Genomic DNA, 25192 nt, shown 5'->3' with positions numbered 1-25192 from the left:
GTAAAGCAATTGAGTTCAATGAACCCATTTTATTAGTTGGCGAAACTGGCTGTGGTAAAACAACAGTGTGTCAAATGATTGCCGCAATCACTGAAAAAAAATTGTTAACCGTTAATTGTCATCAGCATACTGAAAGTTCAGACTTTCTTGGTGGACTAAGACCTGTACGAAATAGAGAACAAGATAATGATCAGAGACTTTTTGAATGGGTTGACGGACCATTAATAGAATCAATAATTCATGGTCATATGTTTTTAGCTGATGAAATTTCTTTGGCTGATGATAGTGTTTTGGAACGTTTTAATTCACTACTGGGTTAGTCTTAATATATTTCAAAATAGTACCTTATTAATAAATGCTATTGTTAAATAAATAACTATACATTGTTGGATTTCTAGAACCTGAAAGAAAACTTTTACTAACTGAAAAAATTGGAGACGATGATGGTGAATCAGAACTTGTTGCACACTCAGAGTTTTGTTTTGTTGGTACGATGAATCCCGGAGGTGATTATGGAAAAAAAGAAGTATGTAAAAGAAAAAATAGTTAACTTAACTTTTAACTTGAATATTTAAATGGAATTTGTTACTTATATTTTGATGATTAATGGTTTTAGTTATCGCCAGCACTTAGGAATCGCTTAACTGAAATTTGGTGTGAAAGTTGCTCTGATAACGATGATCTTGTACAAATTATTAATCACAACTTTTCGATATCTAATGATTACAGTTTATTTTTGAGTAAATCAATGGTTGATTTTGTTAACTGGTTGAGATCTACTGAACAAATAAAAAAGTAAGCAATTGTTTTTCTATGGTTTTGATTATATACTTATTTTATAATAGACTTATGAACTATAGCTATTTTATCTATCATATTATGATAACTAAACTACTAGAAATGAGAAGCCCAATTACTAACTCATGAAATAATTAACAAAAAATGCTTTTATCTCTAAAATTTAAAAAAAAAATTGCACCTAATTTTATTAAATTTAAAGTTTTCATAAACAGTTCACTATAATACTGTGTTATATCTTCTGCCATTTAGTGGCTGATCTACTTTATGAATATATGTAAATTGTTTGTAGGTGTATGTTAAATTGTCAAACTTGCTTACTTAAGTAAAAATACAAATTTTGTTTTCTTATAAATAATCGTAATAATTGCAAATTAATGATTTTGTCAATTTTTTTTTATTACTAATTTAATAATTTTAATTTGTATGGATTTGTTTAATCGATAATATTATAAATACTGTTATATTTTTCAATTACATTTTATGTACTACTTTCATAGTTACTTAAAGTTGAACATAACCATCAGAGATTATTTAATTTGGGTAAAATTTATTGAATCAATGATGAGCCAGATACCAAGCTATGATATCAATTATAATAGTATGCGGGTATTTTTTACCTTATATAAAGAAGGAGCTATTATGACTTTTCTAGACAAGAAAAATACGATAAATCATCTGTAAGTTAATTTTTAATTGATCTTGTCAAATATTATATTCAATTTTTTTTCTAGCTACGATCAAGCCATTGAGTATGCTTTAAAAGATTCTTTATTTAAAAATTATCCTAAATCATTAAAAACTGAAGATGTTAAAGTTTTTGAAAAATTAGTTGAATTCTTCCCATTAAAATGTCTGCCAGAATGGTTTGGATATGATGGATACTACATACCTATAGGTAATACTTATATTTTTATACAAATATTACACACATTTTGTACTCTCAAATACTAAATTTGTCTTTCCCATCTAGGTAACATTCCACTAGAATCAGTTGCTGCATTTTCATTTGACGCTCCTACTACTAAGTCAAATGTCATAAAATTATTAAGATGCATGCAGATAGAGAATCGAGCAATTTTGCTTGAAGGTAGTCCAGGTGTTGGCAAAACAAGTTTGATTCAAGCAGTATCTAAAGCATCAGGTCATAAATTGACACGTATCAATCTCTCAGAACAAACAGATGTATCAGATCTATTCGGGGCAGATTTACCTATGGATGGTGGTGATGGTGGTAGTTTTGAATGGAGAGATGGTCCATTTTTAAGAGCTTTAAAAGAAGGAAATTGGATTTTATTAGATGAAGTACGATGTATAACATTTAAATTTTTACATTCCCATTTTTGTTACTATTTTTTTCTATTATATTTTATGATAATAAAAAATTAGTTTGTAACAAGCCAAACCTGCTTCAGAGTATTAACCACTGATCAAGGTTGATATTTATGAATATAAAGTCAAATTAGTAGCTTCAATAATTTTTTATGATAACAATAATAAGTGTTCATTATATTTATTTTAATAGTTAAATTTAGCATCACAATCAGTACTTGAAGGTTTAAATGCAGTTCTTGATCATAGAGGTGAATTATATATCCCCGAACTTGGTAGAACTTTTATTATAGAATGTAAGAAAACTAAATTATTTGCTTGCCAAAATCCAATGAGCGAAGGAGGAGCAAGAAAAGGACTACCAAAATCATTTTTGAATCGTTTTCTTCAAGTAACTAAATAAATGCTAATGTCTATTATAAATTTAATTGCATTAATAATTCTTATAACATTAATATGTTTAATTCATTTTTATGTTTTAGGTTCATTTAAATCCATTAGATTATAAAAATATTGTGACCATAATGAACACAATTTATGAATCAAAAATTAAAAAGATTCAACCATTGAATTTAAAAAAAGTAGTCAAATTTACATTGTCTTTTTGTAATAAATATAATGTGGACATTAATCTAAGAGATATATTACGTTGGGTTGATGTAACTTTGACACTAAAATGTAATATCTTAGACCATTTACCATTAATATTTACTGATCGTTCAGCAAACTTAAAAAGTTTGGAAAATGAGGTAACTATTATCAAGCCTCATATCAATTTATTATAATATGTGTTTAGGTCAGTTAATTGCACTTCAAATACCTACATTAAATTGTTAAAAATAAAATTACCTTTTACAGTAAATTATTAGTTTTTTTTTAAACCAAAATCTTTCATAATATTATATTTATTTTTAACCATGGATTTCATGAAGCACATAATTGATTTTGTTATATTTTACATAATATCTTGTTTCCACCAATAGAATATGAATTTGTGACAATTTAAGTTGGCCACCTCCCACATCACATTATTAATATAAGATAATGAAAGATTATAAGTTCTGTGATAATGTTATATTTGTGATATTTTTATATTATTTTTGTTGGATGGAATTTACTGTTTAGTCATTCATTTTGCAAATCCAGATAATAATTCATTATTCTCTCACCTAATTATTTATTGATGTTTTTGTATGATACATTGTTTTTATAGATACTCAAGGAACTAAGAACAATGGTGGCCACTACTGGGCAGAGATATGATTTTTTAAGAATTTTTCCTTCTGGTATTATGTTTAATAGATTTATAGTACCACGTAAACGCGCAATTGGCATGCCAATCGATTTAACTAATAACAAATTGATTTTGGGATCACATATCCATACATTGAATTCTTTAGCTGTTTGTATGAAAATGAATTGGATGCCGATTTTGGTAATTTAAAAGTTTGTTAAGTAAACTAATTAGTTTGTATTGCAAAATTATTCTTATGAATTCTATACATTTTTTTAAATTAACTTATGAATGTGTGATAAAATTTTCCTTTATACCCTTGTTGTATACTTAAAATTATTTAGGAAATTGCTTGATGAAATATAACATTTTAATGATTGCTTCAATCTGAAATTACGAAGTCTACCATATAATCTATATTTTTTTTACAGCTAAGAAACATTGATCATGATTAATAATATTTTTGTGGTATATTTTAGGTGGGTAGTGGTAGTGGAAAAACGTCAGTGATAAAAACACTTGCTCAATTATATGGATGTGAATTGCGTGTTTTATCTGTAAATGCAGCTATGGATACTATGGAAATATTAGGCGGATTTGAGCAAGTAAGTAAATGAATGAAAATAATTACAATTTTTAAATTATTTGTTTCTTATTTTTTAGGCAGACTTTAATAGACACCTTGAAGAATTTGCTAAAAGAATAGAACATGAAATGTTTATTGAAGTTGGTGAACAACTTTTAAGTAGTCGAAAGGACTATATTTCCATATTATTTATGTGGAATGAATATAAGACTATGACTGGTAAAATATAAACAATATACTCTTATTGTTAAGCTTTTAAGATATAGTTGTATTTAGTTTCAATTATTTTATTATGTTGTTAGATGTTTCCAATACTACTGTCACCACTATGGCTTCTGAAACGACATTGTTTAAAAAACGTTTAGATATGTTAATTCATATTGCTAACATACTTGTAAATGATGAATTAGTTGATTTACTTAAAGAACTTAGTGATCGTGTTAGTCTTACTGGAAATTTAAATTCTGGTGGAAAGTTTGAATGGATTGATAGTATTTTAGTTAAGGTCAGTTTATATTGTATTTAACTAACAATTATGTTAATTAATTTTGCTTTATAATTCATTACAGTGCTTGAATGACGGTAGTTGGTTGTTAATTGATAATGTAAATTTATGCAGTCCAGCTGTATTAGACCGTCTAAATGGACTGTTAGAACCAAATGGGGTTTTAGAATTAGGTGAAAAAGGAATCGGGTCGGATGGGAATATCACAACTATAACACCTCATGAAAATTTTAGACTTTTCTTAGCTATGGATCCAAAACATGGAAGTATTTCAAGGTAAATATTATAACAATAAACTTGGAGTACACATTTTAAATATATTGCTTTTCAGGGCTATGAAAAATCGTGGAGTTGAAATTTTCATGGGTCCATTAGATGAAATAAATAATAACGATATCCATTCAATGATAGAGCAGCAAGGTATTTGTGACAAGTCAATCAGTCACACTTTGCTAAAAATTCATAAAATGATGAAAACCCTCATTTCTGGAATCAATATTAATATTAATCATCTTCTTCGTACAGCATATTTAGTGTCTCAAAACATTAAAAGAGATCAGTTAATTACACAAATTATACGAGAAATTTGTATTGACACATATGTCCGTTGTTTAAATGAAAATTCAAAGCAAAATGCTATTTTAGAAATTAATAAGATTTTAGATGAACATACTAAGACTTCAAATGAGTTTTTATTTTCAAATCTCCAAACAATAGACACTTTACAATCTTCTAGTTTAAGTTACATAAAACAGCAGTGTAATATTTTGAATTATAAAAATTTTGATAATACACATATAGAAGATTTATTATTGTGTTATTTTGGTCGTTCATCAAGTTCGGATATTTCAATTAGAAGTAAATTGGTATCAACACATGTTAATATTGAAAATAAAGCTATTAAGAATTTTGTGAATAAACCCCCAGTTATGGGATTTGATGAATTACCATTTTGGGAAAAATCTGTTGATCATATATCTTTCGAGGACTTACCATATGACTTTCGTTATTTGCCAAATGTTTATTTTAATAAGGGACGACCACTTTATGAACCTACAGAATTGTATGAAAACAAAATGCATTTGATGTTAGATCATGCATTATATCTTGCTTTAGATGAAGATTTAGCACCTTCAAAATTACATAAAAAAAGTATGTTGCTTAAAATTTTACTTGATTAAATATGATGATTGTAATGTTTTATTTTGTTATAGAACTAATGATAGAGAATGGTGGTATAATGCATGATTATGCTGTCTTATCCATTGCATTTGATAAATATATTGAGTTTTACCTGGGTAATAATACATTTTCTATTCTTGATAAAGATTGCCTAATATTTAAAGAAATGATTATTTGGACACGCACTATTGAAAAACTACTTTTTGACAATTTGGAAAAAGAAAAAGAAAAAGAATTTATTACCGTACTAATATATTGTTATTTTAATATTGTTACAAAAATCTTCTTACCCATGTTAGAAATGAGTACCAGAAAAAATAGGTAATATTCTTTAATTTTCAATTATAATTGTATTTAATTAAAAATCTTATAATTTTCTAGACATAAAGAATTAGAACGATTCAGCCCAATGATAGTTGAAATCACAACAAATTATCTAACACCAAAACGATGTGCAAGACTTCTTAAATTGTTTATAAGTAAAAATAAAATACCATCACCTTTGTGTTGCAAAAACCATGGAGATAAATATATTGAAGCATACAGGTTAGTAACATGAATAAATTATTACATATTATAATATTACATTTATACATAAATCATACAAGTTATCGATGTGTTAGTAGTAGATTAACTGCAAGTCTTGAGTTTTGCAGCAATAATTATGCAAAATTTTTACTTGTTCATCATATTAAATTCACGATCTCAATTAATGTATTTTCATTTTCCTCATTAATCAACTAACTGTCCCCAATATATATTTGTGTAGCTAAGAAAGTTAAAATAATTGTTTGACTTATAATATGTATTCCTTTATTTATGATGATAGACGAAACAGTGAGTTTATATCTGCAATTAAGACCAATAATATAAAATCATTAATGACAGATGAAATTAAAAATGAAAGAGATGATTTACTTTTATTTAAATACAATAAATGCAAAACAATTCCCAACTATCCTGAAGGTAATATAACAATACCATAAATGTTATTGATTATTAATAATTATTTTTTTTCTCAGAACTGATTAGTAAAAAAATGAATGATATGGAATTCAACCTTATTCCATTGTGGGAATTAGTAATTGAACGGAATTTCCTTGCACTTATAAATCATAGTTTATTAAATGAAGATGATTATCTTCGTAATAAACATTATGATTTTATGCAATCACTGTTAAAATTTGTTCCTACTGTATCACCGTTTTACTGCAACTCCTTAAAATATAAATTCAGTGTAGAATTTTTAATTGAAGCTCTAAAATATTCTATGAACTCAGTAGCTGTAGAAAATCCAATATTATATTTAGAATGGTCGCCTCAAAAGGTTGAGAATTTGGAAAATCATGACAAAGTTGATGAAGTATTTATTTCAATTATTTATTATTTATAATCTATGTATTTACTCTATTTATTATATTTATCTAGGAAATGCTGTACTCATTTGAACAACCGTTATTTACTTGTTTTATTACTAGTATATTATTGAAGAAAACTGAACCATATTATACATTTTCACCAAGACCAATCCGGTTCATTGATAATAATAGTCATAACTTATCATGTCTTAAAAGTTTTATCTGGAATTGCTCTAAATGGACTTCAGATGTTCAGTTAGTTGCATTTATGTTATGTATTGTGTATATTTATAATAATGATTTATTTTATAGTTTGGAAAATATTGGAAGTTTATTGAAGCTTGTAGAAATGTTCTTTATGCCATTTTTACCTCCTGAATTTGCAACTCTTGAAGATGTAAATGCAGCGAAAGATGATCCTGATTGTCAGAGTGCAATTTATGCTATAGTTTGCCACCATAAAACCATGGCGAAAGCAATTTTTGATACTGCTAAAGTAGTATCAGATATTGTAAAAGATTTACATTTGTTCAATCATACAAGACACATAACAGACATTGAACGTGATAATTTAATCAAACAAATTCAATTTAATGCTGGTTGCTTATGGTTATTATGTGGCATGTGTTTACTTGAGATTTCAAGATCAGTTAGTCCTGTTGATCCATTACAAAAAGCTCTTGTACGATTTGAGTGTTATAAAGCTGAGGTAAAATATTTAATAACATAAATTACGACTAATGATTTATAAAAAAAAAAAACATTTTTTTAGAAAACTAAAATCATAAGTAGATTAAATGCAGAGGAATTATTTTGTAAGGTCGACTGTGTATCACAATTATTTCCATTTAAAGCTTACTATCATCAAAAAATTAAGTTATTAAATGAACAAAAACTTAAGGTTGGCTATAGGCCAGAGCCTCCGCTATACAATGTTATTTTAGAAGTAAGTTTTGTCGTTATCATTATTATTTTTTAAATGATTAAAGTGTATGAACATTTTATTAATAGGAAGTTGATCGTTTTTCAAAAATGTATGGTTTGGAAAGTAATACTTACAACATGATAAATTCAAACTCTGATTCTGAAGCTCTTGTGAACGAAATGGATAATTGGCTTAGTTCTGTTTCTAATTTTCATAATAATTTAGATGAAAAATATGCAGCTTATCCAGATCTCCTTACCGGGATACTTCTTTCCATTAATCAAGTAAAATTTAAAACCTAAATATTTATTAATATTTATAATTGTTGATTTACACACTTTAAAACTTATTCAGATGAGGTATGGAATGAGGATGTTAAAAAATCATTATAAATGGTCTATACCGAAAGAAAAAAATGTAACCAGAGAAGATTTAGAATTATTAACATTATTTGGAGAATTTCCGCGATTTTGTCCAAATATTATAAAAATGACAAATATGGATGATGCTGTTTCCATGAATATAAATGACAAATTTAGGTAAATACTTCATCATTTATTTTATTTCAAATTAGTCTAAAATTATGTGATTTCTTTAAGGTGGTATAAATTGTGCTTAGAAGAATTGAATAATATGATGTATTTAAGTTGTAAATCATATAGAACTGATCAATATATAAAATCTATTGAACATATTCTTGAAAAGTTTGTGTTCAATTGGAAACGTCTGCAGGAAGAAGAAGAAAACAAAAAACGTGAAGAAGATAGCATATATAAACAAAAATCATTCTGTGAAACTACACCAGAAGAAATTGAAATTTCGCAAGGAGTCGCTCGACAATTCCCAACTACTAAACATTCTGATTTTGGTGATATTGAGGGACCCTTAACACTTGATAATGATATTTCAATGGATTCTGTTCCTCAAGAAATTTACAATCTAAGTGATAAAGATATAAATGATATTTGTCGATTACATACCAATTTAGTAAGACCAGCTGCTAAAGCTCATTGGTTAACTGTATCCAGAGAAGAGTTTGATCAAAAAAATGCTATCATCAGGGTGAAAAATTCATTTTCCGACCGATTTTGTTTGTTTGGCAAACTATTAATGTCCAAATTTATGTATTTGGATAGTTCAATGGATAATAAAATGTTACCATGGCTCTTAATGGCTACTGATATAGCAAATAATCCAAAAAAACTTGATACCAAGGGTTATTATGATTTTTATAGAGATTCTAATCTAGAGTATGCTAAAAAGACTTATGAAGTCCTTAAAGATGTAGAAGTTCATATTCATAAGCTATTGCATGAATGGCCAGATCATCCTACTTTACAAACAGTGAGTCTATTTGCGTTTTTAAATCTGTATGAAATAATATTAATTTATTTTATAGATAATCAAAATAGTGGAACGTATTATGAATTTTGACTGGTCAAGTCCAACATGTCGTTTTCTTATTGGTCTGGAACTTCTTTTAACTAAGCTTCATGAATGGGAAGAAGTTGCTCATCGTGGTGTTAGTGTTCGTGAGTTAACATTAACTGTAACTCATTATATCCAAGAATTTCGGAGTCTTGAATTGAGTACATGGAAGGATTGTTTAAAAACTTCACTTATAAGGTAAAATTAATTTTTTTTATATACTATTGATGTTTAAATTTGAAAATTAAATTAATTTAATTTAATTATTAGGATTCAAAATGATTCATCTAAATGGTGGTTTCATTTGTATTCAATTTTTCAAGCATACCTTCACAGAAAAAATAGTTTTCAGCAACTAGTAATTGCTGTACAAAAGTTTATGGAAAGTTCTTCCTTAGGCCAATACTTGGCAAGATTAGAATTACTTTATACGTTCCATTGTGATGTAATTTGTAGGGAAAAAACTAAAGAGCAAAATGAGTTGTGTAGTGCATCTTGGAATCTTTATAAATATTATTCCCAATTTAAAGATAGTATAAATCTTCGCATTGAAACATTGAGCGCTGATACCAAGAAAAAATTACAAGATTTTGTAAAAATAGTAAAATGGAATGATATAAACTACTGGTCTGTAAAAGAAACTGTCACTAAAGTTCAACAAACCTTGCACAAATATACTCGAGAGTATGAGGTAAATAACAATTAATAAACTGTTAATATATATTATTTATTTTTTATTTATTTTTTAGGAAATTTTGAATCATCCGGCATCATTTGCTATGACTACGCAAACTGGAATATTAAGTACTAAAGCTGATAAGTATGAAGTACCTATTTTTAAAATTGATAATTATTTAGAAAACAGCGAGATTTTTTTGGTAAATTTTCAATTATTATACAACTATTAAATTTTGTTTAAATTAATATTACGATTTTTGTCTTAGTATACTCTACCTTCAAGCTCATTTAATATCCTTACAAATATTAACAAGTATTCTAAAAAGTTATATTCAATTTCTGGTAAAATAATCACTAATTGTGGTTATTCTGAACACATTATTGAATTAAATGATTTTATAAATGGAATTATGGAATCTAGTCAAGAACTACGTGATCTTAATGTCGATCCTGAAAATTCAAAAGATAAACAAAAATCTCAAGCAAAACAAATTTTGCAACAAAAGCGTAAAGCATTATCTGAATTATTTAAAGCTTTACAACGCATTGGTTTGTCATATAAAGCTGGCTTAATGGGTTGCGAACAAATGGATTGTTCTGTTGAATTTGCTCGTTTACCACCAATAGATATAAATGCTGCACTAGAATCTTTAACTCCCAAGTAAGTTAAAATATATTTATTATATACATATGAGATTAAGTTTGTATATACAAGCATATAGTGTTGAAATGTTTGAAAAAAAATTTAATTTGTCCATGTTCATATTTTATTCAAACGAGTAGAGTAAATGAACGCGGTCATCAATTAAAATTTTTTTTTATAAATCATTAAAATACCTGCCGGCCATTTATACATTAAAGTTTCGTGAACAAAATATTTTTGAAGATCTTTTTTATGGACCGTATAATTTTTGTAGATAATATAATGATCTGTGAGTTACACACATACCTAACAGACTATATATATTGTACCTACACAAAAACACTTATAGTTACAAATGCTACGAATGATTATCTTATTAGTAATAAGAGATTAATAACGTGGGATGTAAAGATAAAATATAACGAATATCAAATAATATTATATTGAATATTGTTGATATTTAAATAAAAAACTAAAATTGTAATCGTTCAATAATTATAATGAATATTTAAAATGTTTGAATTATTGTGGTCTATGCAGAAAGGGTTTGTGAACTACATGTTTGAGTCTACTATTTTATATCAAGTTGTGCTCACTGGAATTTCATGTATTTTATTTTATAATACGTAACCAAATAAGTAAATATTATAATATACTTTGATGATAAGTATTATATATTAGAAAAATGTTACTATATAATGTTATTAATTCACTTTTTTACATATTAAAAATATTAAATGATAAATAAATTTGAACGTCTTAAAAATTGTACAAATCTAGGTATTTAAAATATTAATGTCTTTCATGTTAGCCTTCTATTTGAAAAAAAAAACTGAATGTAACTTGAATTGTATTGTTGTATTGTATTATTTACTTGTATTGTTCATTAATTTTGAAAATAACCGCATAAGTGTTTTTTCAAAAACTAAATATATTACCACAGATTAAATAATATATATATATAATATTATAGTCAGTTTTATTTAATCTGTGATATTATATTAAGTGAAAATATTCACGTTGTATTAAATTTTTATATTATTTACGATTGAAATACATATAAATGAGCTTTACAAATAAATTTATAGATAAACACTTATGTTTTTATTTTAAATGTATTATATAATTGTTTTGGCTATTATTTTCAGTCTTAACAAGTTTTTATATTAATTTTGACAGTCACATCCATAAAATATATAATATTATTTAATTGTATCAATTTTTCTATTTAGTCCGGCAGATAATGATTTGCGATGTGCTTGGTCCGATTGTGAATCATATTTCTTAAAATCAGTATCACAAACTACTGCTCTTAAAGTTGCTTCTGAAACGCCAAAATTAGGCCAACAAGAAATGGATCGTATCAAAGGGTTTATTAATGATTTAAAGGTAATATATTTTTCTTAAACATTTATCATTATAATCCTAACAATATACTTTGTTTAGAATATGACATGGAAAACCAGAAAAATCTTAGCTTTGCACATAGAGTGTCTAGTCAACATCCGTAGTATGACATACTTGTCTGAAATTATAACAGAGTCAAATTGTATTAAATTTGATCCATCCGAAGTTTTTCAGGTAAATTGGTTAGATTTAAAAAAATATATCAATAATAAAATGTATGTGGCTCTAGCTTTTAAGTAATGCATACACGACACAACTTAAATGTATTTTGTATTACTATATACAAAAATCTTAAATCACTACAAAAACACTTCGTTGAACTCTGTGTAAAAAAACGACCATGTAAAACAAAAACCCGATCTCTAAGCACTATAAAGATGTGATATAAATAAATGCTTGTTAAATTAAATTAAATTAAAATACTCTTATTTTGTTTCAATAATTTATCTAGATACTTGGCGAAAAATCATTTTGAGTAGAAATGAACTTTATAATATTTTAAATTATAATGAACTTTTAATGCCTTTTGTTTATTTTTTTTTCATATTATTTAGTATATAAAGTACTTATATAATTTCTCGCCAAGTTAATAAATTATTGAAACAAAATGAGGGTACTTTAATTTATTTTACTTGGCGTTTATTTATATCACTGTTCGACCGCGGAACGATTTTTTCGTTGGGCCAAATTATATATATATTAGTCGGGACACCACAGGTGTCCGGCTACAAGATAAATCTGTGTCCAGCAAGCTCCCCCCTCCGCTGACGGCCAAAGCCCTAGCCAGATCGGCGTCTGTGTGTCTGTCTTTTCACAACAGCTGACCCGAGAGCAACGTGCTCTTCAACAGTTGGTTTTTTCGCGTGTCGCACCTAACCAACCTTGGGTGATCACCAGTGGCGTACCGACGGGGGGGGTTTTAGGGGTTTAACCCCCCCCAAGTAAAATACGAATAATGATTTTTTTTATGGAATATTATATTTAGGCTAGGATCATATTATGCGGTTTGTCGGTCGGTCACTTACCGGTGGTTTTAAAAGGTTCCGTATATCGGTCTAGTCTGGCCCCGATAACGCGTTAGTAATTATTTTTGTCGAAAAATAATTACTGTCATTCCATGTTACATTAATTTATTACATGGGTCGTGGTTGCTTATGAGCAAAGTACTAACTTCATACACAGATATACGTGTGCGTGTAATGTGTATAATAGATAATATTTTGTAATCGTAATATCGTTGCTATCTACTTTGAATCATGCGATTTGACATAATAATAAATATTATATACCATCTAAACTATTCTACAAATAACCGATCGACGATAAGGTACTAGTCGATTACACTAATCTGCAACGTGAATACTCAGAATACTGGCTCAATTTCATTTTATTTTGAACTCTCGTTCAGAACGAGTCGTTCTGTGTTCAATATTTTTGTATTTATACAATTATTTAATATTTTAAACGTAATTTATTGATTTATTATTTTAAACGTAATTCATTTTTTTTATTTATTTTTCAATATGAGTGATAAGAAAAGAAAATTAAATAACACCACTCTAACGATGTTTTTCAAAAAAAAAAAGGAAACGAGTGAAGACGAAGACGAATCTAATAATTCAAATTCTGTAACACCCGTTGAAAACAATAAAGAAAAAAGCCCGGTTAGTAAACTAAGTATGAATGATAATGATATTGCTAATTATTTTAAACAAACACATACGTCAGATGAGTCGAAATTATCTATTTTTAAAACATTATGGTACCCAGATAAATCTTATCAATTTCCTACTAGTGGAAAACGAAATTTAAAATTTCAATTTAACTGGTTTTCTCGATGGGAGTGGTTAGCTTATTCAAAAACAACGGACGGAGCTTATTGTAAATATTGTGTATTTTTTTCTTTGCACCATGGCGGTGTAGGAAGTGTTTCACTTAAATCTCTCGTAAAAATTCCTTTTTCAAAATGGAAAGATGCTGTAGAAATTTTCCGCAATCATGAAATAACCGAGTATCATAAAATGGCTGTTCTTCGTGCTCAGAATAGATTAGCTATTACTGAAAAAAAACAAATTTCGATAGATTTGCAACTAGATTCTGCTTTAAAACAACAAATACAAGATAACCGTTCAAAATTGTCGCCCATAATTGAAACTATAATATTTTGTGGACGACAAAATATTTCTCTTCGGGGGCACAGAGATTCTGGATTACTTGATTTTAAAGAACCTATTGAAAACGACGGAAATTTTCGTGCCTTATTACGATTAAGAATTCAAAGTGGGGATATAAATTTAAAAAAACATATATCTACATCATCACTTAATGCAACATATATTAGTCCCAGAATCCAAAATGAAATTATCGATTGCTGTAATAATATAATGGTTAATTCAATTGTTTCAAAGATAAAAGTTGCTGGGGTATTTTCTATATTAGCAGACGAAACAGCTGATATTTCATGTAAAGAGCAATTCTCTTTATGTGTTCGATATCTAGAAACCAATACTTTAAAATTACGTGAAGATTTTTTAAAATTTGTTCCAGTAACTAGCTTAACGGGAGAAAGCCTCGCTCAAACTTTATTAGATAATCTAATAAATCTTGGAATAGATTGTTCTTTTATGGTTGGACAGGGATATGACGGGGCTGCGGCTATGAGTGGTCGTTTTAATGGTGTACAAGCATATGTTAGAAAAAATAATGATATGGCTATTTATGTCCACTGTGCCTCTCATAGTTTAAACTTGGCTATTTCTGACGCTTGTGACCTTCAAAGTATTCGGAATTGTATGGGTGTACTTAGTTCTGTATACAATTTTTTTAATACTCCTAAACGACAACAAGTTCTTTTAAGTAAAATTGCAAGTATAGAAACAAATACAAAAGCCACTAGACTTAAAAATCTATGCCCCACAAGATGGATTCAACGACATGAATCAGTTTTAATTTTCTTAGAACTACAAAATGCTGTTACAATTTCTCTTGAAACCATTTCTTCGTGGCAAGACAAAACTACTTGTTCTACAGCTTTACAACTATTATCCGCAATTCAGAATGTTGAATTCCAGATATCCCTCCGTACTACTGCCAAGATCTTTGGTATAACTTCTCCCTTGAGTCGTTTATTACAAACAGAAAATCTAGACTTATCAACTGCAATGATTCTCGCAACAAACATTGAAGAAATGTTAATTAAAATGCGTAATGATAGTGAAAAAGAATTTAATTATATTTTCAATGATGTTCAAAAAATATGTTCTGATTGGGATGTTGATGTTAAAATTCCACGAAAAGTTGGCAGGCAAGTACACCGTAGTAATATTGAAACAGATTCACCTGAAGTATATTTTCGTGTTTCAATATTCATTCCATTTTTAGATTTTTTTACTACCCAAATTCAAAAACGTTTGTTAGATCATAAACAAATTTTGTCAAGTTTTCACTGTCTCTTGCCATCAAAAATAAATAATTTAGAATTCAAAAAACAATTTGAGACTGACATTGTACATTTAGTACGTCGTTATGAAAAAATCGTTAACTGCAGTGAAGAACAAAGTATCGGAGAACTTAGATTATGGTGGAATTATGTAAGCCAAATGAATGACAATCTTAAAAATGCCCATTCAGCTTTACTTGTATGTGATGAAAAAATATTTCCAATTATACGAAAACTTTTAGTTATTCTTGTTACTCTACCAGTAACGACGGCCACACCAGAAAGGACTTTTTCGACTCTTCGTCGTCTCAAAACCTATCTACGAAATACAACCGGAGAATCTCGCTTAAACGGATTAGCAATGCTAAATATTCATCGGGATATTGAAATCTCAACAGACGCAGTACTAGATGAATTATCAAAATCATCGAGACGAATTAATATTAAGTTATAACTTAATAGGTTAGTGTTTTTAGTCCATAAAATATACATTTTTAAAAAATTTTAATGTGCATGTCTTTAAATATAAGAAGAATACAATTGTTTAAACATTTTTTTTTTTTTATATATGTATATAAAATATGGTAACCCCCCCCATTAAAGAATTCTGCGTACGCCACTGGTGATCACAAGGTGTCAGTTTTGCCACTTCGAAGGTTTAACCGAGTGTATTTAACGACCTCCAATGAGCTGTTGTGTCGAGCTTGTGAACGGGGAGCTTGTCCGCATCAGCAACAGTCGTCGTCCGCGTCAATAACGAGCCAGGGTATCCAGTGCTGTCGCCATCAGGTCATCTATATATTATCAGTCACCTCATATTGGTCCACTTGTGCTCAGTGGCCAATAAAATTATTAATTGTATATTATTATGACCTTAATGACCAATTATTATTATTCGTATTCAATTACCTATTAGTATATTTTTTTATACCTGTGGCATTTAGGGTAATTGTATTTAAACGCCTATAATATTTTATTAGCGCACAAATTATTTTATATGTGCAATTATTATTATTAATTAATTATATTATATTATTGTATATTATACGAATGTTCTGGGCGCCCGCATATTAATTGCTTATTATTCATTACAAATATTTTCATATATATAAATTATTTGTAATATATATATATATACTGTACGCTAGACGTTGCAGTGATATTTTTATACTTAAAATTGGAGCATTCTGTATATATTTATAAGTTGGTCACCCGGTCCTTTGTCTATCATCTGCGCAAGTTGCGGCAGAAAACTGTATTCTATCGTAAGTTCTGTCACAGCGAAAACAATCACATTTTTTTAGTGCTTAAAGATCTGGTTTTGTTTTACTTATCCGGTTTTTACACGGAGTTCAACTAAGTGCTTTTGTTGTGATATCACTAATTTTTTCCACAGGAATTTGTTTTTTAAATTTTGCCTCTCGAAGATTATTTTTATTAATTACAACTATTAAACTAACAATACTATTAAAAATTAGAAATTACGTAGGTAATATAATAATATATTTTATGATTAATTTCACCTAATAAAATTTAATAGATTTAAGGTTAGGTTAGGTTATAAGTTACTTGTTCAATTTACAAGCGATACGTACCGAACTGTATCGGGTTTAGACTTTGATACGTAACTATTCTCAGTCGATACGTATCAAATACTTCTTGAAAATCTTGATACACACCGACACCCTACGAAACGATAATCGATAACGAATTACGAAATTACACAAATAATAATTACACGAATACGAAATAGCAACAGAGAAACGCGTTGTATTTTCTCTCGCCTAATTTCCCAAGGTATGCGTAATGTAGCGTCGGAACGACAAGATGCGGCCGCCTTGATTCCAGATTTCATTATAACTTCTCATTAAAAAGTTAGCACGTTTTTATCAATTACTTAATTTCTAATCGTACAATTTTGATGATTTTTTTAAAAAGGATCATCACAATTTTTCTTAATTTTCACAATTTATTAGGAATTAATCGATTCAGAAGATAATTAGTTAGGTCCGGTTAAAAAAAAAAAAAAAAAAAAAAAAACACTAAAATAATGTACACTGTTTAAATGTGGCGATTCTATTTCGAAGTAATATACACTATCGTGCCGCCGCTATATTTTTTTTACGCTACGACCGTGGCGCTGGATATTATTAAAATGTTTGCTCTTGTATTAACTACTTAAGTACTTTGTGAAATTAATTATAAAATTATTTGTTCTAGCAACCTGTCAATTATATGGTCAATAGTATTAATCTTTTGCAACAATTAAAAATTGCTTTACAATGTGGCAGTGAAAATATAGATTCTACATCAAAAGATTCTATGACGTCATTACTAGGTTTATTACCACGGGACTCTGAAAAAGAACAACCTTCAGAAGAGATTTCTTCTAATGTGGATGATATTATTAAATTAACCCATAATACACTTGATTCTATAATAGATGAAAAAACATACAATGCAATGAAATTGTGTGATATAAATTTTATTGTTTATGAAAAATATGATGCATCAATTCTTGTATGTGAGCAATTGATGCAATATATTAGTAGATTTTACAAAACTGCATGGATAAACAACGTTCATTCAATTGAAGACCACCAAATTGAACGCCAGCCTTTTGTATCTGATGCTAATGAAACACCATTTGAAGAATTAAATAGTTTGATTAATCAAATTCTTTTAGCAGTTGAAAAGCTTTATAAAAAACATACAGATGTAAAAGGAGATAAGGAAGATGAAAAGTTATTAAAGTGTCTGATTACTCAACCATTGTTTTCTGACTTAGAGGATTGTGATATAATCTCAATTAATAAACAACTTAAAAAGGTGCTTAAATTATCAATTGGTAGTAATATATTAAGAACTTGCCGTCCAATATTTGAACAATATACATTATTAGTTCAATATTTTATTGCTCAACAAACAACAGTTTATAGAGTTCTATCGAAAATGAACTATTTACTATCTACTTTATTTACGGATCTCGCTTCAAATGTACGTATATTTAATATAATAATAATGTTCTTAAATTTAGCTTAAAATTAATTTCTTTTAAGGGATTTTGTATACCTGATGAGTTGTTAGAAGGCGAAGATGGCACACAGTCTGATGGGAAAAGTGGTATGGGTTTAACTGATGGTGAAGGCGCTAAAGATGTTTCAGACCAAATCGAAAGCCAAGATCAACTTGAAGATGCCAAAAAAGATTATAATAATGAAGCAGAGCAAGATAAAGATCTAAAAGTAATTAATTAATTAATATGTTAGATAATCTAAATACGTTATTTATAAATTTCTAATTTATTAGGAAGAAGAAAAAGGTGTTGAAATGTCAGATGATTTTGACGGGAAATTACACGATATCGATAAAGATGAAAATGAAGCTTCAGACGATGAAAATAATGAAGAGGGCAATGATGATAAAGAGATGGGAGAAACTGGGGAAGATGCAGAGACATTAGATGAAAAATTATGGGGTAGTGATTCTGAAGATGATAATTGTGATGAACAAGAAGATCTAAAAGAAGAGGATGGTAAAGGAGGAGAAACTATGGGAGACAAAGAACTTGGAGCAAAAAATGATAATGACAATGTTGAAGAACAAGATAAAAGGGAAGAAATAGATCAAAAAAATAGCAAAAAAGATATAAACGAAATGGATGAAAATGGTGAAGAAACTGGTGAAGATCATACAGATCCTCACCATGGAGACTTACAACCACCACCTGAACCTGAACCAATGGATCTACCTGATGACCTTCAGTTGGATGAAGGTGAAATGAATGATAACGAAGAAGGAGACGAGAATCCTTTTGACATTGATGCCATGAAAGAGAATATGGAGAATGCAGAAATTGATGACAAAGAACCTAATGAAAAACTTAAAGATAATAATGATTTGGAAGACACCAGTGATGAAGAAATGGGTGACGAAAATAAAATTGATGACACTAAAGCTACTGAAAGTAATGAAGAATTAGAAGAATCAAACATAGACGATGATATAAATAATGATGGTGGTAAAAAAGACGAAAATAAAACAGGAGAAGAACCTAAAGAAGAAGATAAAAACCAAAATGTTGAAAATGCTAAGCCTTCAGAAGATAATCCAAGTCAAGCAGAAGTCCAACCTTCAAATCTTGATAACGGTGGCTCTAAAGATCAAGTTTGTGAAAATTCTGATGTACAAGATAAAAATGAGGACATTGAATTTAACAAAGAAGAAGCCACAGGTCCTGAACAACAAGGTGTAGGCCAATCTCAAAGGGAAAGTAAAGATACTAATGAAGGACATAGTGTTAATGAAGATAGAGGTACTCAAAGTGAAGAACCTGGTACTAAGGATAAGAAAAGAAGAATGAAACCGGGTGAGAAGGATATGGATAGAACTTTAGGTAAGAAACATTATTATTATGAATATTTTAAACATCAATAGTTTTAAGTGTTGTTATTTTTTATGAAGATTAATTCCCTACCATTTTTTTAACAATTTTTTTGGACATTCTCAAATATGTTACAAAAATTAAATTTTTAAATCATTATTTTTACTTAAGCTGAAAGCAATGGTCCTATGAAAAAAAGACTGAAAACAACAGACACCCAAGATGAGAATAGTGATAATGAAAATGGTCTGAATGATGATAAAGATGCTGAAAACAAAAAAGGAGAATTGTTTAAACATGTCAAAGAATCTAAGGGCGGAGATACTGAAACATTAGATGCAGCAACAAATGTTAGTATTTTTATTTAAACATAATTTTATCTTATTAATTATTTTCTTTTAGGAACAACTCAAAGAACGACCTTTGCCTAATAATGAAAACCAACCAGGTGAAGAATTGAAAGATGATGAATTGGAAATTGAACAAGATACTGATGAATACGATACTAAAAATGGTGATGAGATATTTCCAGAAAAAATGAAAACAAAAAGTCGAAACAATCAATCTTCTATGAATGACTCTGAAAATTCTAAAGAAAATGACGAATTTATTGAAGAACATGTTGACGTAGATGGTGAGGATATTCTAACTCATTTTGCTGAACGTGGCCAGGAAACAACGTTTCATACAGTAGATATTGAAGAAACCGATGATATAAATTCTACCAATATAAAAGATCATAATGAATATATTAAAAGTCAATTTGACAAGTGGCTTGATGTAAGTTTTAAAGAATAATGTATTTTTAAATTTACTAAAAATTATTTATTGTTTTTAGAATGAAAATAAAGTATTTAAGACTGATGAGGCATGGAATAAATGTTTGGATGCAACTTCTAGCTTGGCTCAAGAGTTAAGTGAACAATTGCGATTGGTATTAGAACCAAGTAAAGCATCTAGGTTACAGGGAGATTTTAGAACTGGAAGACGAATAAATATGAGACGTGTAATACCTTATATTGCTAGTCAATTTAAAAAAGATAAAATATGGCTTCGAAGAACTCGGCCATCAAAAAGACAGTATCAAATAATTATGGCAGTTGATAATTCGAGTAGCATGATGGATAGTAATGCTAAAATTGTAAGTTTTTATAATATGATTAAATAATTAAGATAACTAAGTTAGTTGACACCTCAATATTTCCATTCGTAAAATATTAAAATATCTATGAAAATGTTAATATAAATTTAGTTTTTCATATTTCAACGATCTTTTCTAATAAAAATCAAATCTTTTATAACAAAATTAGATCAAGTGCATAATAAATATTAGTAATCTAAGTCAATTTTTAATTTTATTCTAGACCTTCAATTTTTATTTGACGATTGAATTAAAAAAAAAAAAAAAAAACTATAACTTTTGATTTTAAAATAAAATATACTTACCTTTTAATGATTTGATTTTCATATTTAATTATATTGATAATACTGCTTAAGGTAAGGCATGAGCCTTTAGGTCGAGAAGATATTTAAAATTAAAATCAATTACAATAACATTATTATTTATACTTATATATCTTAAACAAAATCACACAAGATATAAAACTCTACTAAATGCAAATATTACAAACCGTAATTTAAAAATCAACTTTTATAATGATTTTGCAGCAATTGCATAATGCAACAGCGACGATTACTAAAAAATAAAATAATGAATGAGACTTATCTCATCGCGAAAATCCCCTACTCACCGTTCAGTTTTTCTCGCAAAATATACTCGTAAAAAACATGTTTTATTTATTTTTAATATTTAATGTATTTAATGTTAACTTGAATGATACCTCCAGCTCATGTCTGAGATCCATAACTAGTTAATTCTAAGAATACTATAACGGTGTAACCAAAAAATAGATTTTGACAAATATTGAAATATAATATATTCTTATAACATATAAATATTGTATTAAATTTATAATGAGGGCACCCCCTAGTGTATTTTTAAAGTTATACCCAATTCAAAGTATTGTTAAACATTTTTATTTTTGTTAACCATGGTTAAGAGGGTGGCAATTACCGCTCCATTGCTACACCATTGTCGTAAAATGTTGTCTTATTGTCTCTTATGACACTCCGCCATTATTAATATCTTTTTATTAATTCTATAATTTATATGCCTTGTTAATAATTTTATTACAATATGTTACAAAAAAAAATCAAAACTTTTAGTTGAATATTTACAAAAATAATATATTAATAATGTTTTAATTATTTTTGATTTTAGCTAGCCTTCGAATCTCTAGCACTTGTAAGTAAAGCTCTCACTTTAGTGGAAGCTGGAGAGTTAGGAGTTATGAGTTTTGGCGAGCTAACTAGAATTGTTCATCCACTCGGTGAACCTTTTAGTGATCAAACGGGTTGTAAATTAATGCAAAATTTTACCTTCGATGAACAAAAGACCAAAGTTGGAGAACTCATAGAATTAGCAACAGCGGTATTTGAAGACAGAGGACAATTAGATACTGGTGATCGACCTGCTCAATTATTGGTTATAATGAGTGATGGTCGTGGTATTAAAAGTGAAGGACCAGATATAGTAAAAAATGCCATCAGAGCAGCTAAAGTCAATGGAATATTTATTGTTTTTATTGTTATTGACAATCCTAAATCAAAGGTAAATTAAAAATATTAAATTGTAAAAATATTTGTATATAGTTTAAAAATTTTTTTTTTTTAGGAATCTATACTGGATATCAAAATGCCCATATTTGAAAATAATTCAGTTCGTATTGAATCATACATGGACAATTTTCCATTTCCATTTTATGTTATTTTAAGAGATGTAGATAAATTGCCTAGTGTGTTAAGTGATGCACTTAGAGAATGGTTTGAACTTATTACAACCTAATTTTTTTATTTAAATTTAAGTTGGTATAAAAAAATTAAGAAAAAGTTTTTAATTATACTGTTTTTTAAAATTAAATATATTTGATACAATCAATGTTATTCACTTCATTCATAATTTTTGTAAACAATTTTTTTTTTACATTTTGGCTTATTGTATTTATCTTTTAAATTTCCTAGTTTTTATTTTAAAGGTTCAAAATAAATATATTGCTGTATTTGCCTACGCTTAGTGAACATTTTTTTTTTTTTTAGCTGAGTTTTAATGTATTTTGTTTAGTAAGACAGAAATAATTATATTAGGTATAGACAAGTGTAGTTTTAACATATAATCTAAATAATTTGAAACAATAGATTTTCAAACAAATCAATCCATCATATAGCGTTTTAACTGCTACACTATTTATGCTCTGCAACCTTTTAAAATATATTATTATATGTATTTTAAATTCAAACTTTGAGATTTATATAATTTAATTATTTCAAATTATCGAAGCCAGGGTTTCCTTAAATTTTACAGTTATCGAAATATTATTATATTATATAATACCGGAACATAATGGTACATCTGAAGTGAATGGTGTAAATAGTATATTTGTAATAGTGAGTATTAAACATTTTCTGAACTATGACTGTTACAAATAATGATTTTTAAAAATATTTATGTAAAAAAAGAATTTTTTGAACACAGTAAGTTATGCACAATTACAGTTTATTAGGTTCACTAAAATTGTATCATAAGTGTTATATATATTGCTCATATCATAAGATAATAAATTATTTGGTTTGAATTGGTATTTGATTGTGTAATGAGTACTTCATTCTTTATACTCAAAGGTTCATATTCAATTAAGAAGATAAATAGAAAAATAACTTGCATAATTAAAGTTACTTAAGTAATTTAAACTAAAAAAAGTAGATAATCAAGTGGGTAAAGTATCATTCTACTGTACTTTTCGGTTCTTTTAAAAGTCACTGTAATCGATGTGTAAAATTTGAATTCAATGATACAAAATCATTGTAGACGAAAACGGTTCTGAACAAAGATGGTCTGTCGCCTATAATATTTCAAAGTTTATTTTCCAATATTTTTGTGATTAAAGTAATAATTTATTTTATCACTAGGGATTAGTATTTAGTACTACACTAGGGTTACTAAAATCTTGCTGGAAAAATTTCATTAGAAATTTTATTGAGTATATAAAATATTTCAAAAGTACCCACAAATAATTAATTTGATCATGAAATAACTATTTAAAAAACTATGTTTATGATGTATACAGAGTGTTCCTCAGAGATCTGACATTCTGACAAATGAAATAACTTTTCTCCTAATCAATATTTAAAAAAAACAACTTTTGCATTTTATATAATGCATAGACACTTGTGTTGCATTTTTTTTATCTATTTAATTTTTAATACTGAAAATAACAAACTTAAAAATTGATGAAAAAATGTATATGGTAAAAAGTTATTTAAGTCAAATGGCTGACTTATTTACAATTTTTTTAAACACCAATATTCTTGTTATGCGTAAATTACGATCGTTTATGTTAGAAACATTAAAATTTTAAGAAATATATTATTATTTTTTTTAATATCTTATATGAACATTTTTAAATATCATATGCACTTAGGTTAATTTATATTTATTAAAATAATTAATTAGTAATTTTAATACATTATTTTACCATATAAATTTTTCTCAAAATATGATTTACAAATTGACAATATTGAATGTTTTTTATTTTTTTTTTCAGTATTAAAAAATTAAAAAAATGATAAAAAAAATTTTGCGCAAGTATCTATGCGTTATTAAAAAAAAAATAATAAATATTGATTAGAATAAAAGTTATTTAATTTGTTAGAATATCAGATCTCCGTGGGATACTGTATTTAAGATTTTTTGATAAAAGTATGAACTGCTTACATAAAATTTTATTTTAAATTGTTAACCCTTAACTATAAAAATTGATCATTTAATAATTTTTAACTTTAATAAAATTTGCAAATTGTGTCCAATAGTGGAAATTAAAATTTTGACGCAGTTTACCAAATTTAATATTCATAGATGCGAATATTTTTTCTGTCCTATGGTGCAAGTTACAATTAGTTTTACAAGTAGGTACATACTAAAATTAGCACAAAATATCATCTTCAGTGTTCACGGCAGTCGAGGGGAATGTGGCTTATTATGTGACAAAATTGATTCTCAAGGATAATTAATTAATTACAATTTAAGAGTTCATTATTGGATAAAAATGTAAAATGTTATCATTTTAAATTTAAATGACTGATTTTATGAAATTTGTATTACTACATTCGTCATCCAGCAGCATATCGTTATTAATATATTATATTACTACAACGTATTTAAATGATTTTATTATAC

The 25192-nt window shown here is 27.5% G+C and overlaps 2 protein-coding genes across 3 annotated transcripts in view; both read left to right on the top strand.

Moving 5' to 3' along the window:
* LOC107161464 (midasin) overlaps window positions 1-23026 on the top strand; it is a 33718-nt gene extending 10692 nt beyond the window's left edge. The window contains exons 18-55 of the mRNA XM_015507881.2: window positions 1-315; window positions 399-526; window positions 617-795; window positions 1299-1478; window positions 1533-1696; window positions 1772-2103; window positions 2324-2521; window positions 2613-2879; window positions 3344-3565; window positions 3844-3969; window positions 4028-4169; window positions 4253-4455; window positions 4520-4731; window positions 4787-5607; window positions 5670-5958; window positions 6019-6183; window positions 6467-6603; window positions 6660-7000; window positions 7066-7250; window positions 7308-7704; window positions 7768-7941; window positions 8007-8204; window positions 8275-8459; window positions 8520-9264; window positions 9320-9546; window positions 9619-10039; window positions 10098-10226; window positions 10293-10687; window positions 11902-12058; window positions 12116-12250; window positions 17736-18512; window positions 18575-18760; window positions 18825-19911; window positions 20071-20249; window positions 20302-20679; window positions 20738-21040; window positions 22181-22570; window positions 22634-23026. Coding sequence (XP_015363367.2) covers window positions 1-315; window positions 399-526; window positions 617-795; window positions 1299-1478; window positions 1533-1696; window positions 1772-2103; window positions 2324-2521; window positions 2613-2879; window positions 3344-3565; window positions 3844-3969; window positions 4028-4169; window positions 4253-4455; window positions 4520-4731; window positions 4787-5607; window positions 5670-5958; window positions 6019-6183; window positions 6467-6603; window positions 6660-7000; window positions 7066-7250; window positions 7308-7704; window positions 7768-7941; window positions 8007-8204; window positions 8275-8459; window positions 8520-9264; window positions 9320-9546; window positions 9619-10039; window positions 10098-10226; window positions 10293-10687; window positions 11902-12058; window positions 12116-12250; window positions 17736-18512; window positions 18575-18760; window positions 18825-19911; window positions 20071-20249; window positions 20302-20679; window positions 20738-21040; window positions 22181-22570; window positions 22634-22804 — 11240 coding nt within the window. The 3' untranslated portion in view covers window positions 22805-23026. The remainder of the gene's footprint in view (window positions 316-398; window positions 527-616; window positions 796-1298; window positions 1479-1532; window positions 1697-1771; window positions 2104-2323; window positions 2522-2612; window positions 2880-3343; window positions 3566-3843; window positions 3970-4027; window positions 4170-4252; window positions 4456-4519; window positions 4732-4786; window positions 5608-5669; window positions 5959-6018; window positions 6184-6466; window positions 6604-6659; window positions 7001-7065; window positions 7251-7307; window positions 7705-7767; window positions 7942-8006; window positions 8205-8274; window positions 8460-8519; window positions 9265-9319; window positions 9547-9618; window positions 10040-10097; window positions 10227-10292; window positions 10688-11901; window positions 12059-12115; window positions 12251-17735; window positions 18513-18574; window positions 18761-18824; window positions 19912-20070; window positions 20250-20301; window positions 20680-20737; window positions 21041-22180; window positions 22571-22633) is intronic.
* On the top strand, window positions 12268-17729 carry LOC149060844 (zinc finger MYM-type protein 1-like). 2 transcript variants are annotated; one of them, XM_089216950.1, is made up of 2 exons: window positions 12268-15977; window positions 16119-17729. In XM_089216950.1, exon 1 carries the CDS (start codon window positions 13600-13602, stop codon window positions 15967-15969), a length of 2370 nt encoding a protein of 789 aa, XP_089073076.1. In that variant the 5' UTR covers window positions 12268-13599; the 3' UTR covers window positions 15970-15977; window positions 16119-17729. The 2 variants fall into 2 exon arrangements, with proteins under 2 accessions (XP_089073076.1, XP_089073077.1); XM_089216951.1 differs by lacking the exon at window positions 16119-17729 and having other exon boundaries at window positions 12268-15714; window positions 15779-15871.
* Window positions 23027-25192: the final 2166 nt, after the last annotated feature.

The sequence above is a fragment of the Diuraphis noxia genome, unplaced genomic scaffold, assembly GCF_037042655.1.
Source record: "Diuraphis noxia isolate RWA-SAM2 unplaced genomic scaffold, SU_Dnox_SAM2 contig0001, whole genome shotgun sequence".
Taxonomy (NCBI): Eukaryota; Metazoa; Arthropoda; class Insecta; order Hemiptera; family Aphididae; genus Diuraphis; species Diuraphis noxia.
This window is presented reverse-complemented; position numbering and strand designations above follow the sequence as displayed.